Raw genomic sequence first — 14,548 nt, forward strand, 5'->3', positions numbered from 1 at the left:
GCATTATATTTAGCTGCAGTTAAGAGAGGAGGCAGAGTTTTATCTCCTGGCAATGCAGAAGTTATGCTCAAACTAATTATGCAGCAATGATTTTCCAGTTGAATGATTTGGGCTAAGAATTTTGCTTCATTTACAGATTACTATTTAATGAGAAGCTTGCAATGAAATATTGGAATTTAAGCTGTGTCTGTTTGTTTACCTGAATCAAAGACTCTGACAACTGTGTTTCATCCACTTCCAATATCATCATCTTGATTTCCTCGTAAGGCACCCGGAAGGAGCTCAGGAAGATTGCTGAGAGAGGGGAAAAGAGCTATAATGTATAAAGTAATAAAGGGATCCTAAAGGTAGTTCGAACTATTAAAATCAGAGTGTGTACACATTTTATAGAACTTCTGTGGAGCAAAGTTCATTAATACAGTATATGCTTCCCTCCAGCAAGAGCTGGAGCCAAAGAATCCATCTTGGTGTCCTCTGTAGGTGTCACAGCCAACCATCGGAATAGTGCCAATTTTCAAGTGATTTAAAACAACTTAAATATGTTTGATATGCTATAAAAAACCATCATGTGTAATGAAAATGATAAAATTCCAGTAAATGCATTTAATATTTGTCTATGCATACATTATTGACTTGTATGATATTTTTCCGGCACTACTAAATAATTCGAAGAAAACCAACATTTTTACAACATTTTACAAGTACTAGCAGCACAGTACAATTTAAAATACTCTAGAAAATATGCTAGGGAAATAGACTTGCATTTAACTAAGTATTCAACTTTAGAATACTTTAGAAAATTGAGTCTTACAATGAATTAAATATATGGATAAGGTATGATAATATATTGTTGGGAATCCCCAATGTTACTTAGGTTTTCTGTATATTTATTAACATGCATACATTGTTGTATAATCTAATAATTTTTCAAGAAGAGATGTTAACATATGCAATTATTTGCTGTGCTTTAGCTATATTGCGTTGCAGGGGAACCAACCATTACCCTACTGCCACATTGATACATTAGAAATTGATGTCTGTTCTTAGCTGGTCATGATGGTTTGTGGCTTTACTGTTAGCAATGAAGAGGCAGTGAAAGGATGATGGCAAAATTAAGGGCAGCTTGAGCTAATCAGTGAACTACATCTAAAAGCCAGTCTTTTCTTGTACCCAGTATAATTGAATATTTTTAAGATTTTGTTACTGGGCTTGCCTTTGGCCAAGAAACAATTGCATATACACATACCATGACTAACAAAGCTCTAAACCCCGAACTGAAACCTTTCTCAATTTTGAGACACAGTATATCTTCTGTGTTCTCACTACCAGCTTTATTTTTTTTTTTTTGACCCCAAGAAGTCACAAGATATGGAGGCCTATTATCCATATTCTAAAAGCAGGACAAGGGGGGGGGGATCCAAAAGATGCGCATATTTCTGGAATTAAACGGGATAACCTGCAGCAGTGTTATCTAGCAAGCAAAAATATAAAAACCATATGATCACAAAGGATAATAAAGGAATAATTCAGAGGAGGAGAATGAAATCTAATCATCATAAAATGCACTAAACTAGCTGTAGGAGAATAACTAAAATTGAGTATAAATGACAAAAAGAAATAAAACAACACAGCAAATAACCTCAACTTGGGGGGGAGAAGCATCTCCTGAGGACAGAGGCATAGACAAAGGAAAAAGCATGCAGGATCCATGAACTGAACACAGAATGAAAGAAATATGGGCAGTAGGGAGATGTTAGTATTCAGAGTTTTATTTCACCTTTAAGCACAAGACAAGTAACACATCTGAAAAAGAAATGCTGCAAGGTTTTCAGATCACTCATGAAGTTCGAAGACAGTTATGTTGAAGACTGGGGAAGAATAATGTAACATTGACTTCGAACATCAAATATGTGATTCAAGGGTTAACACACAGTCATGCAGTTTCTACCATAATTATCAAAGGAGATTCTAGGATGGAGTACCCTGGTAAATGCCCAATAGCACTTTTCTTACAAAACTCCTTGGGAGCTACATTTAGTATGAAGAGTGTCCAATGTTACCCAAGAAAGTATGAATCAAGTACAACAAGCAGTCAGTGAATGAAATCCTATGCTGTCATACCCTCATGCATTAAAGTGGTTTGATTCCATTTATGTAAAATTCAGCACTAATTGATACCACACTTACTGTTTAAGAGCAGGTAAACAGAACAGACATAAGTATAAAAAAGGAAAGTTAGTGCTTTATCAAAACTTGGATAAGGAGGGAGACAGAAAATTGGAGACAGTTATAAATAACCCTCTAAAGCACTGTTTTCTTTAGCCATGAGTGTTGATTGTTAAATTACAGCTCATATTTTATAAGCCTCTCCTAAGTATATGAATACATACCATAACAAGATAGCTAACATAAGCTTAAATGAAGAGTATAAAAAGAAAACACATTGGGCAACTGAGAGATACCATAAGACATTCAGGGCTGTCCTCTCCCATGGGGGCCTTGGAGGTCTTGTTCTTTGTCCTATCTCCTGAGACACAATCTCTAAAGCCAAGGATCACTTTTATTAGTTGAAGGGAATTTTTGTTACTTGAAGGTATTGGGCCACACTAGACAGTTCAGCTTAACAATATAATATATGATATGGGTTTGAGCAACGGAATCAGCTCTATTTCTGAAGGAAGTGGAAACTAAGAACAGCAATATAGGGATAGACTATGAAGAAGTTCCAGTAAAATCTCAGAATACCAAAGGATTCCATTCTTAGCAATATTCTGAGCAGTGTGTGAACAATTCTCCAGTGAAGGAATCTAGAAGCTTGAAGCCAGGGTTCCACAGTGTTTGGCCCACTTACCCTTTTCCAGGCCTGATTTTTATTAACTGTTATATGAGATAAAGCATACCCCAAACTATAATACCTTCAGTGAATTCTAGAAGTCCTTTTAATGAATTCATAAAGAACATTATAGTTCTGCTGTAATGACTCTAAAGTTAGTGACACAGGAGAACTGAAAAGTCAGAACCTAATAACTAAACTCAACTTAAAAGAAGACAGTACAAAAGTTTATTTTTTAATAATTAAAAGTTACAGAGAGTCACATAACAAATATTCAACTGAAAGATCCAAGAGATGCTGGAAAATGAATGCCATCATTTTGGCACATTTGACACATTTCACAGTGTGACAGGGCAGACTACAATCGCAGTGTGGTCTCACCTAAGTGCAGCATTCAGCTTTTGTAAGCAGCTAGGTGTGCCTTCAGTGAGGCTATTTATAAATATTTCAACCCTTGGATTAATTCTTAGATTTCAGGGATTTTTCCTTTAAAGCTCTAATTCCTACTTTTAAAGAATCTGGCAGAAGACATGAATCATATAAAAAAAAAGAGAGAGAGAGACTTGTCTTGATTCTAGATTTCTATTAAACTAGTTGGGACCTGAGTCATTGTCAAAACCTTCATGAATTCAACACATGGGAAATAAGTCACCTTTAAACAAGTTAGGTAAATAAAGGAGTGGATTTTGGTTGTTGCGTCATAGACAGACAGCATGTTTCAATGGTGAGGCACATACATCACTTTTCTCTTTGATAATGCACAGAAGGGAATCTCTCTATGTCAGTGTCAGCATCCTACTACCAACTACAGTTTCACTGCAACTGTTTCATTCTAAACCAATTGTTACTGTCTAGACAACTTTCCAGTTAGGGGTTAATACCTCAAGACCCGATTTTATAAAGAAAAAACAACTCTGACTCCAACCACCCTGTTACTGGCAAACAGAGTCACTAAAGCACTGTAGTGTTTAAATCAGAACACTTGGCTTTAACCTGAAAGGGTGATAATAATCATACATGTATTACAGTCAAATATGTTGTGATGTAGCTTCTGAGTCTTTTCGTTCAATTGTTTTCTAAAACATGTTTCTCAATTAAATGATTTAGAATAAACCCACTCTACCTAGAGCAACCAACATGAACAGGATCCTTCTCCAGGGCAATAATGTGATTTTGTAAACTATAAATAGGGATGCACATATATTTTATGTATGTTATGCACATATGTTATGTGTGTGCTTACACACACACACAAGAACACACAATATATCTATTGACTATGTTCAGAATGAACTAACTAAAATCATTTTTTTTAATTTAAAATTTCACCAGGTTACCTATCTATGATGTCAATGCTGAAAGTAATCTAGTGGGTTGTAATAAAAGTGAAATAACAAACATGGAAATTGCACCAAAGACAGTAACTATTACTACGGTGATTTACTACCTCTGAGTACATGACATTTTAGTGCATGCTATGTAATTTACAAAAAAAATATATATGTATATATATATATAAAAAGTTATATAAAAAGTTAATTATCCAACTTCAAGAAGAATAGTTAGACTAACGTATGCATTCAAAAAGCTCCCTTTGGAACCATAAAAAAAAAAAGGTCATTTTAAGTCAAGATTAACAATTTTAATTCAGGATGAGGGGGGTTTTCAAAACATGATTACTTTTCTGAGATTAAGTAGTATAACTTTGACAACATCCAATTAGTAATACAATGCTTCCATGTGAGACAGTGTTATTGCAGTGAGAAAATTCTCATATACACATATTTAAGACCTAAAATTTCAATAATGTAGTATGCATGCATAAAAATATTTCCAATGGAGGAAAAAAATAACACATCCCTTGTTATAAGAATGGACAACTCTGAAAGAGACCAAACCAACAATTAAATGCTTCCAACCATAAGTGATACCATCTCCATTTACGTTATTCACTGGCTCAAGCATGTTACAAGGTAATAGCAATATAAAATAGGCAGAGACATGCAATCAATGTATGCTCAGAAAAAGCAGACTGAGTATTGACCAGTAGCATTAAGGGTACCATATTAGCCCATAAAGATGTAATCTTAGCCTATATTGGAGAGAGGATTATTCTCTGCCACAGTGAGGATGGAGATTCATTTCTGGATCATTCATAGAAGGACTATAAAGTCCACCTTTTGCACATACTGCTCTTGTATAACTCTCCTTAATCAATGACATAAAACATTATCCTCTGCCTGGAGAATTGTTTGGTTCCAAAGTTTGCTAAAAGCTCACTTGAGGCATGTGACAAGTGAGAAATAGACTAAAAGACATGTTAATATTCCTCATCCTCTAGATTCTTCATATTGCATCCCTTTTGCATCACCAGAAAGTAATATACACAGGTCAAATCATCTCAGCTCCCAGCAGAACTCTCTTTGATGCATTTAAGATACAGTAAGAAATGAATTAGGAACAAAATTATTGCCTTCTCTCATAATAATTCAGCCAGGAAGACAATTGAACACTGCATATTTAGCTCCCATAACAGTAATTAAATCTAAAATATTTCCATCAGTGCTTTTGAGGAAAAGGCTTTGAGCTGCTCAGGTGGGAAAATGGAATTCATTTCATTCCTCATCTTTATTTCCATTAATATTCTAACTGCTGTCCTGCATGATCAAGTGTCACAAATAATAGATATTCAGAACAGATAGATTACTGATTCTTTTATCAAGGTGTGATGTCGTTACCTGAATTCCTGGTCTTTAATACTTGAACAAAGAACTTTGAAGAGTTGTTCATTTTGCACTTGTGGGAGGCAGAATTTCATCCTAAATTCTTTTCTTATTTTCCAGTACATATTAATCTTTTCACGAATTTAATCTCATAATTTGCATGAAGGAGAGATATATTTGGATTTAGCATTCAAGCAAAGAAATTAAAATAATGGAAAACAAGACACAAAATGAGCAGATTTCAAGAAAAAATCCACAAAGAGTTAATATGTTAATGATATTCATATGTGATACTTACAAAGGTTCTGAGCAATTTTAGGATCTAGAAATTTAAGTTCCTTAATTCTTTTCTTAATAACTTTCTTCTCTTCAAAATCATTTGTATTCATTTTCACTGTAAGACAGAAGAGAGATGGATGCTAGAGTCAGTATGATCTTCAAGGTTAATGGGCAGAAAATAAACTTTTTTCATCAAAAAACTTAACATGTATGTATACTAAATCACACAGTAATGAAAATACAATTTTTTATCATCTACTGCCCTGGATTTACACTGCTTCAGGGAAGCACTGGTAGTTCTTAGGCTTCAAAATTACTAAGACTAAAATGCAGAGTGTTGGCAAAACAGTTATAATGTGGATAATGACAGCATGAGGTGTGAGAGTGTACATAGTAAGACATAAATGAAATGAGAACACAGTTACCGCAGTTGATAAACTCAATTTAGAAATGGTTAAGAAATGATCCCACTAATACTAAACAAAAAGAAAAAAACTAAATGCATAGCTTCTTTGTATGATATAGCATGTATATTAAAGAACAAACCTATTTCAGTAATTATTCAGCTAATTCAATATTTTTCATAAACACCACATATTTTTATTGTAAATTATATTCTCCCTAAGGGAACACAAATTATACTCCTACATACTGCATAAACACAGGGTTGATTTTATTGTATGGTTATTTTCATTCTTTTATTGAATAAGGAATACTAAACAACAGCTGAAAATGGTAGGTTAAGAGATGTAGGGGGTGATCCTATACCAACCAGACATCCCCAACATCATAGACTGTAAGGCCTAAATACAACTGACTGTAAAATAAATGGTAGTCAAAATATATTGACAAACTGGTAATTTTTCAGTAAGAACTGCAGGGAAAAAAAAAAGACAAGTCTAAGGCATACTAGTCAAGCATGATCTTCCTGAGATAATGGGTAACTAATTCAAAGCTGGAAGGAGAAAAGTGAGGTGAGAATGTGAGAATGTACTGCAGGGAGGAAGGTGAGAAAATGAGAGAGAGAGAGAGAAAGAGAGAGAGAGAGAGCATGCGTGCATTTGTGTTTGTGGGTATGCCTGTGTAAGACACATATTCAAGAGTGTAAACAACAAAGTTTTGAATACAATATGAAGAAAGAGCATAAGTAAATTAAATGACACTGAAATAAAAGCATGAAGCTAATTATCCAAGGTCTTTAAAGCCACTCTAACACAGTAGAGTATTATTGGTGGAGTACTGAGGAGACACTGAAGCATCTTGTAGATGTATCTAAAGAACTCCACATTAGGAAGGACTCAGAGCTTCTGAAAAATAGTACATATAGTGACTGAATGGTGAGAAAGGAGAATTAGAATAATCACAGTGGGTAAATATCAACATGGAGAGAATGAGTGAGCACAAGAGTTGCATCAACAGTGGGAACCAAACTAATTATTGCTCCAAAACAAGTCTTCCTTCTGAGTTCCAGGCTGGATATCTAACTGCTTAATTTCAACATCTGTAACTGAATGTCTAATAGAAGTGTCAATAGCACATGTCTAAAGTCCTGAAGTACATCTCCTTCCATATCCCTCTTCCAACATCAACCCTTATTTCAGGGGCTCAAACTGAAAGGCTTGCAATTCGATGGCAACCATAGACAGTGAGTCTAGTGGGTCTTAGCTCCAAAGAACCTAGGTAACTAACAAATCAATCCAAAACACCACCCTGGCTGCTACTTCTCTCCTCCTTAGGACTACCATCTTTTCCCACCTTGATCACAACTGTTCCCTAACTAGTCTCTCTTGCTGCATAACTACAAATTATCTACACCCTCTTTGCCACACAGCAAAGAAAGAATTCTATTCAAACTCCCTAAAAAGCCCTTGGATGCCTTCCACATATGCAAACTCTACACCCAGCTTTCCCAACATCATTTCTTTGTCTTTGAGCTTTTTACTCCAGAGCATTATTTTTTTCTTTCTTTTCCATCAGAAAGTAGGACTGCTCATATTTGCAAAAGACTCCGAGTCAGCACTGGGAGCACATGTATATCCATAATCCCCTTGGCACTGTTCACAATAAGGACATCATTGGAGTAGCCTATGTGTACCGCAAAGGCTGAATGGATAAAGAAGAAACAATCCACACACAAAGTAATATTGTTCAAAGAACAACCAAACCCAGGCATTTGCAGGAAAACTCATCTACCTAGAGTTTGATGAAGTGAACCAGACTCTAGAGGCAAACACTATGTGTGAAATACACTATGTGAAATCTAAAGAAAATCTTAAAAGAGGCAAAAGCAGGAAGACAAATATTAGGGGAAAAAAACTGGATTGGAGAGAATGATACAAGAGGTTAAAAAAGATAATGGAACATAGAAATTTTCAATTTTATATTACAAATGGATGAATGTATCACAATGTAATATTTTATTTTGTATAATAAATACGATGCAAGGGACCATCATCTACCAATGCACTGTTAGTAGCAAGAGGGAAACCTGTATACCAGGTGCTCAGTAAGTGTCTTTCCTGTAGATACACTCCTGTATATAAATGTAGGAATTCACAAAGTAGAAGAGAAGAGAGGTACTGCTATTTTACTTGCTGGCAAATTAGGCATAGGTTTGAACTAGGACAGCTTTCAACATATTCTCCATATGGTCACATCCAACAGGCAACTGGACATGAAGACATAAAGGCAAGAAGTCTATAATGGACACAACACTTTCATTCTCAGCAGTCATGCCATGGTTGCATGTTTCCTAGATGCTAAATAAATTACATAAAAATCTCCTTCCCAGTACATAATACCTTCTGTCGTTTTACACTGCCTAAAATGTGGCAGATGAAATCTATTAACAATAGCTGAACTCCATTTGCTTAAACTTACCAAATAATATCATCTACTTTTTAAAGTATAATCTACATTTTATTTTTACAGTTTCTAAAAGAATGGCAGGCTCTAATTTTCAAGATTAAGTTCTCACCAGCACACTCTCACATGCTGAAACTCTTCTTAATGTATTCTGATGAAAATGCCAACGACAAGGTAAACTAAGTTTTGTTTTGTTTTGTTTTTGTTTTTCAAGACAGGTTTTCTCTGTATTGTTTTGGAGCCTGTCCTGAAACTCACTTGGTAGACCAGGCTAGCCTCGAACTCATAGAGATCCGCCTGTCTCTGCCTCTGAGTTGGGATTTGTGTGCCAACAACACCCAACAGTAAGCTAAGTTTTAAATGCCTTCTAGTGAAAACTCTATGAGGAATGGCATTGAACAGTCTTCAGCTTCTCCTATCACCTCACAAGAGAGACCCTCCAGGGTAAGTGATCTTAAGCAACACATCAAGGGATTTTCCTGCAGTATAGGAAATATCACAATAAAAAGTAAAATTTACTACCAATTTTGCAACTTCAGTTTTCACTAAGAGACTAAACAAATTGAACCAATTCTCCCTGGTTTAAAAGAGACTCTTGCTTAGTTTAAAGTATCATTGTACTCAGAATGCAACAAATGTATTGTTTCTTCACCTTCACTCCTACACAGCCAAAGGATGGGAAGTCCATGACAGGATGGACACAGTAAGAATAATCAGTTTCCCACAGAAAAGAATGGAAACAAAACACATATGGCTGAAATAGTTTGTAGTAATAAGGTACAAACGGTAAGTCTACTTAGCGAAAAAGATTGCAAACAAACAAGCAAACATCCAGGAGCTGTAGAAGTGAAAAGGTTTGCTTTTTCTTTAAAATCAGCCAGATAGTTGGCAACTTCTAATCAGTGGGAAAGCACAGGAATGACCTATCTAAATGTCATAGATAAAGCAGCAGTTGGGAGAGAACACTTAGGGGCCCCTTCACACTTCTGCCATGGTGCCTTTCACCAACATGTCCTTAAAATAGCAGACAGAGGTTGGTGACATTCTCCTTAAGTAAATAAGCTTCCTTTTTGTGTAAAGTACATAACTTCCATTATTTTGTTATAGAAACAGAAAACAGACTAATACAACAAAAAGAAAAATGACTCATTACAGAAAAATATGACTAGAGGAGAGTGATCATTTATTGGGAATAAAGCTTTTGCACAAAATTCCATTCACATTTCTATGCTGGTAATATGTCTGTGAAACATTAACAGGCTATGCCCCGGAAGCAAAGGAGAGCTTGATCTGACAGTACACAGTTCTGCATCTCAGCCTCATGCCCCGTCCCTGAATCTACTTATAAGAGCATTGTCCTTTGAGAGAAGATGGAAGAGTGACACAAAATGATAATTGCTCTCATTTAACCCTCCCAGCACAGACATAAGCAATGGCATCAGAGTGCACAGGCAAAACGTAACTCCCACCAGTAAAGCAAACATACCCCCCCATACACACATGGGTGGAGCTCTGCATCTGCGGGTAGTACAAACACCTTTGCCTCAAATCTAGATTTTTTTTTTTCCTGCATAACATGAAACTCTGAGTCAGAGGGTCGATTATCCAAACTGTCTATGCTTGTGAGCTAGCCATTTTGCTATTAGAAGTATACCTTTAATCCTACTTCCTAGCCATGCAAAGTAACAGCCCATTTCTCCATGAGAAGATTGAGTTGTTCAAAAGTGCCCACATCACTAACACATCATTAAATGCCCCCATCACTAGCACAGCGTAAAGCCCCCGATCACTAACACAGCATACACTGCATTGCATACAGACTTGGCTTTACATCAGAATTAAGTCAAAGGTGACGAAACTTCCACTGGTGCCAAGAGGCATGAACTGGAAAAGTCTTTTAAAACTAGATCTACACTTTATTCCTTGCATACGTTCAAAGTTTCAAAAACAGTGGCAAAATTACATGAAGAATCTCCTTTCAAAATCTTTTCTTTCACACTAAATTTTCCATTAAAAATTACAGTTCCATGGTACATGATTATACATCTTATCCCGGTCCATTTTCCATTATGTTCTCATCAGATTGATTTAAAATGTGACCTTTGAGAAATTAGATTGCATATAAATTTTATCATAAATTCCATATAAATTTTATCAGGCATTATTTCACTATTAAAAAAACAGAATATGCAGGTCAAAATGTATTGGTAGCTAGAATATAAAAGAACAGCTTTTCTTCTCACAATGGAATATTTTATATAAGTATGTGCTATTTGTAATTGTACAATGTTTTTATTGATTCAGATTGAATGCATATCATGCTAATGTGTTTTGAAACACAAAACATTAAAAATGTATCTAGTGATCCTATATACAAATGTCAAATTTTTACATGCTGATGATTACAATCAATTGCCATTTTTAATTATGTAACTTCTGAACACAATGACCTGAATTCAAAGCTGTGGGAAAAACAGACCTGTACCTGATTTAAAAAGCAAGCATTCTCTATCCTACTAAGAGATAGCAATAAATTCAGCCCATTTACAGGAAAAATAAGAATAAGTAATATATTTAGGAAATGAGGCCAGGGAAGTCTTAACAGTGTTCAAAGTGGAGTAAGGTGTAGAAAGAAAACGAGGCACCTACGAACATCTTGCATAATAGCTAACATTTATCTTTTTTAGTATAGATATTCTAAGAGGCTAATAAAGAATATAAGAACTTCATGAATTGTAGAAACACAAGAGTCATAGAACATCAAATGTCGTCTGTTCATTCCACAGATGACGAAACTTGACTGCAGAGATTTTTACAGATGGTTAAAGAAAAGAGTTGGGCTGTGTCCAGATCTGAACCTGAGCCACCTTCCTAGAAAGCTTGACATAGAAATTTGCATTACAAAGTTGTATGCAGCAAAGCACACTAGAGAAACAAAATTCTCCCAGTCCTTTCTTTATCACATGATGCAATGTGGCCTTCCTCTGTGTGCTCACAAGCAGAGTGTTGAGGAAGGTGAACAGGCCTGGGGAAGGACGAAGAATACACAACCTTCAGAATACAATTAGCTGAACTCAAAGTTTAAGAAAAAATTACAGTTCAGGATGGGAAGTCAATTCACCATCACAGTCTCCCCTGTGAAAGATAACTAGCTAGGCTTTAGTCTATGTTATATGGTGCAGATGAAATGATTGGCAATTTTGAGGATTAAAATTTCAGGGAAAAAAAAAAACAGCTGAGAAAGGGGCCTCACACTATTGGTGGTTGCAATATAATAACATGGTTTTATGTAAGATTTAGGAAACTCAGAGGTGTAAAAAATGTAAAACTCACAAGTGAAGGTGAAAAGACTTATGAGATACACACACAACACCCAAGTTTGGTTTACAATACAACCTTGGCAAAACATAAAAGTAAACACTTAGTCCTCTAATTGTATAAAGTGATTTAGTCATGCCTGACATGTCACACCCAATTTTAGTATGTCTAGGCACATAAGCAAAAAGATATGCAACTAACTACACAGGGAACATTCAGAGAAAAATCCATAGCCTATATTTCTGTTAAAATATTAATGTGGGCCTGCCACAACCAATCCACTTTTTTTCTGGCAAAAAAAGCTTTTGATAATTCAAAACTATAACCTATACAATATTTAGGAAGAGTGGCTGAGGCACTAAATGAAATTTAATGCAAAAGACTATTTCATCTACAGCAATCATCAAAAGAGTGGCAAATATATGCATATTTCTCATTATACAACATTCTGCTTCAGTAGTCAGTGCCACAAAACAAATGGTCCTGAAAGTATTACTAGTGCAAAGCTTTACAGTATTACTAGTGCAAAGATAGGGAGGAGGAACTCATTACTTGACGAAGCTTTGAAAGTATCCATAGTTTTTTTGTTTTGTTTTGTTTTTGCTTTTGTCTTGATTTGTTTAGTTTTGATAATCACCATGACATGTCTACAGCTAACTATCCAGGCAGCAAGAAACTTCTTGTTCCAAAAATGTTACCAATATCTCATAATCTTTCTTCTCTTTTCCCTCCCCCCTCATTGGTGATATTTTACCTAGGATTTGTTTAATTTCTTTGTTAAATAAGGCCTCACTATGGAGGAATGGTTATGTAGTCTACTGGCTCCTAAATTCCTGCCTCACAATCCAGGGTACTGAGCTTACAGGTATGAACTGCCATAACAGGTTTATTTTCCAATTTGTTTATCCCTGTGAGGAATAAATCAGTGAAAACATCTTTTCTCAAAAGCTGACCTCAACCACAGAAATGAACAACTTTATTCATTTCAAAATCATTACACCCACAACTTAAAATGAACCAGTAACCTGAGAAGCCCTTTTGTATTTACAGCCTCTTATAACCAAGGTCTTCAATAGTAAAAAAATAAAAATAAAAATAAAAATAAAAAATAAATAAAATAAAAACAGAGGAAGAAGAGGAAGAACAAGTGGTTCCAAAATTTTACACATTATATAACTTTAAACTGAAAACTGTTGTGAGGGAGAGAAAAATAACCTGAAAGTTCAAGTTAACTGTGTTGGGGTGGGACGGAGACAGACTACTCTTCTTACCAGAAAGGTCAGTTTTGATCATATGGATATAAGTCCAAGAGAAAAAGGAAAAGGGTATCAGAGATAAAAACCGCACTGGGAAAGGAAGTTCTTGGCTCACTTTGATAATTCAGAACAATACCACTATCTTTTACTACATACCTTCTTATTTCTCTCCCCTAAAGAACCATTCAACCACCTGTGCCTTATGAATACCCGAAAGACTGCTGTTTCTTCATCATGGAATGCTATGTCAATTTCTAAAAGGTATTTTTCTCACTGATGTTTGGCAGCACAATCTTCTTATGTATATGTTTTGATAATACTAGGAAATAGAAATATGCCTCTGTTAAAAGGAACAGCAAAGAGGCCTCTGAACACTAATACATGACATGCTAATGCTCACACCAGAGAATGTGCCAGTTAAAGAAAAGAATCTATTACACAAGAATGAGAACTCAGTGTACATTCCTAATTACAAAGAAGGATTAAGTCCACATGAGGATGTGGTAATTCAGGATCTGCAGCATGATGCACAACAGAAACACTTAATAAGCCAACTTATTAGAATCTGTACACACAGTGCTAAGCAACTTGAGACTAGAAAGGGTAGCCATGAATTTTATTAACAGACAAAAAAAAAATGTAATGCCATTCATAGTACTGAGCACACCATCCCTGGTGTATCAATGTGTGGGAAAAACATAGCACATGGCTTCATGAAAATTCCACTCAAGATGAAATGATCAGACTTTAGAAACAAATCTCATAATGCTTATCTTATATCCAATGACAGCAAGCTTGCATGGTTATGTTTGGCTGGGTTTGTGGGATAGCTGACCCAGAGTACAGAAAGACAGTGCAAACTTCAAGTCACATTAACATTTGTTTTTGCACAGAAATAATGAAGCTTTAGTGCATTCACTACAATAGGAACCACAGGCTTGTCTTTACCTATGGGCTTCACATTGTGCTGGGAAAGGTTTATAATTATATGTGCTGACCAGAAAGTACATGTCTGGGTAGGAAAGATGAGCAGACTGAGCATGTGCAATTCCAAGCAAACTCTGTGCCTTGGCCTCCTAAGTCACTATCCCTCCCTCTTGGTCTGTCTTCTTCTCTCTCCTAGATCAGATGGGGATTGTAGCCCCTTGGCCACTTTCATAATAAATTCTTCATTCCTCTGTGAAGGTTCCAGACAGCGTTCTACATCATACTGGCTACCAATTGTCCTGGCTAATAGGAGGTCCATTATTTGCCTATTTACTATAATCAAACAC

At 35.6% G+C, this 14,548-nt stretch overlaps 1 protein-coding gene across 8 annotated transcripts in view; it reads right to left on the reverse strand.

The window, feature by feature from the left end:
• Diaph3 (diaphanous related formin 3) overlaps positions 1 to 14,548 on the reverse strand; it is a 437,024-nt gene that overhangs the window by 237,826 nt on the left and 184,650 nt on the right. For all 8 annotated transcript variants that reach the window (XM_027394029.1, XM_027394028.1, XM_027394027.1 and 5 more), the window contains 2 exons: positions 5,855 to 5,950; positions 200 to 294 (listed from right to left, as the gene is read on the reverse strand). In XM_027394029.1, the coding sequence (XP_027249830.1) occupies positions 200 to 294; positions 5,855 to 5,950 (191 nt within the window). The remainder of the gene's footprint in view (positions 1 to 199; positions 295 to 5,854; positions 5,951 to 14,548) is intronic.

Source organism: Cricetulus griseus (assembly GCF_003668045.3).
Source record: "Cricetulus griseus strain 17A/GY chromosome 1 unlocalized genomic scaffold, alternate assembly CriGri-PICRH-1.0 chr1_1, whole genome shotgun sequence".
NCBI lineage: Eukaryota > Metazoa > Chordata > Mammalia > Rodentia > Cricetidae > Cricetulus > Cricetulus griseus.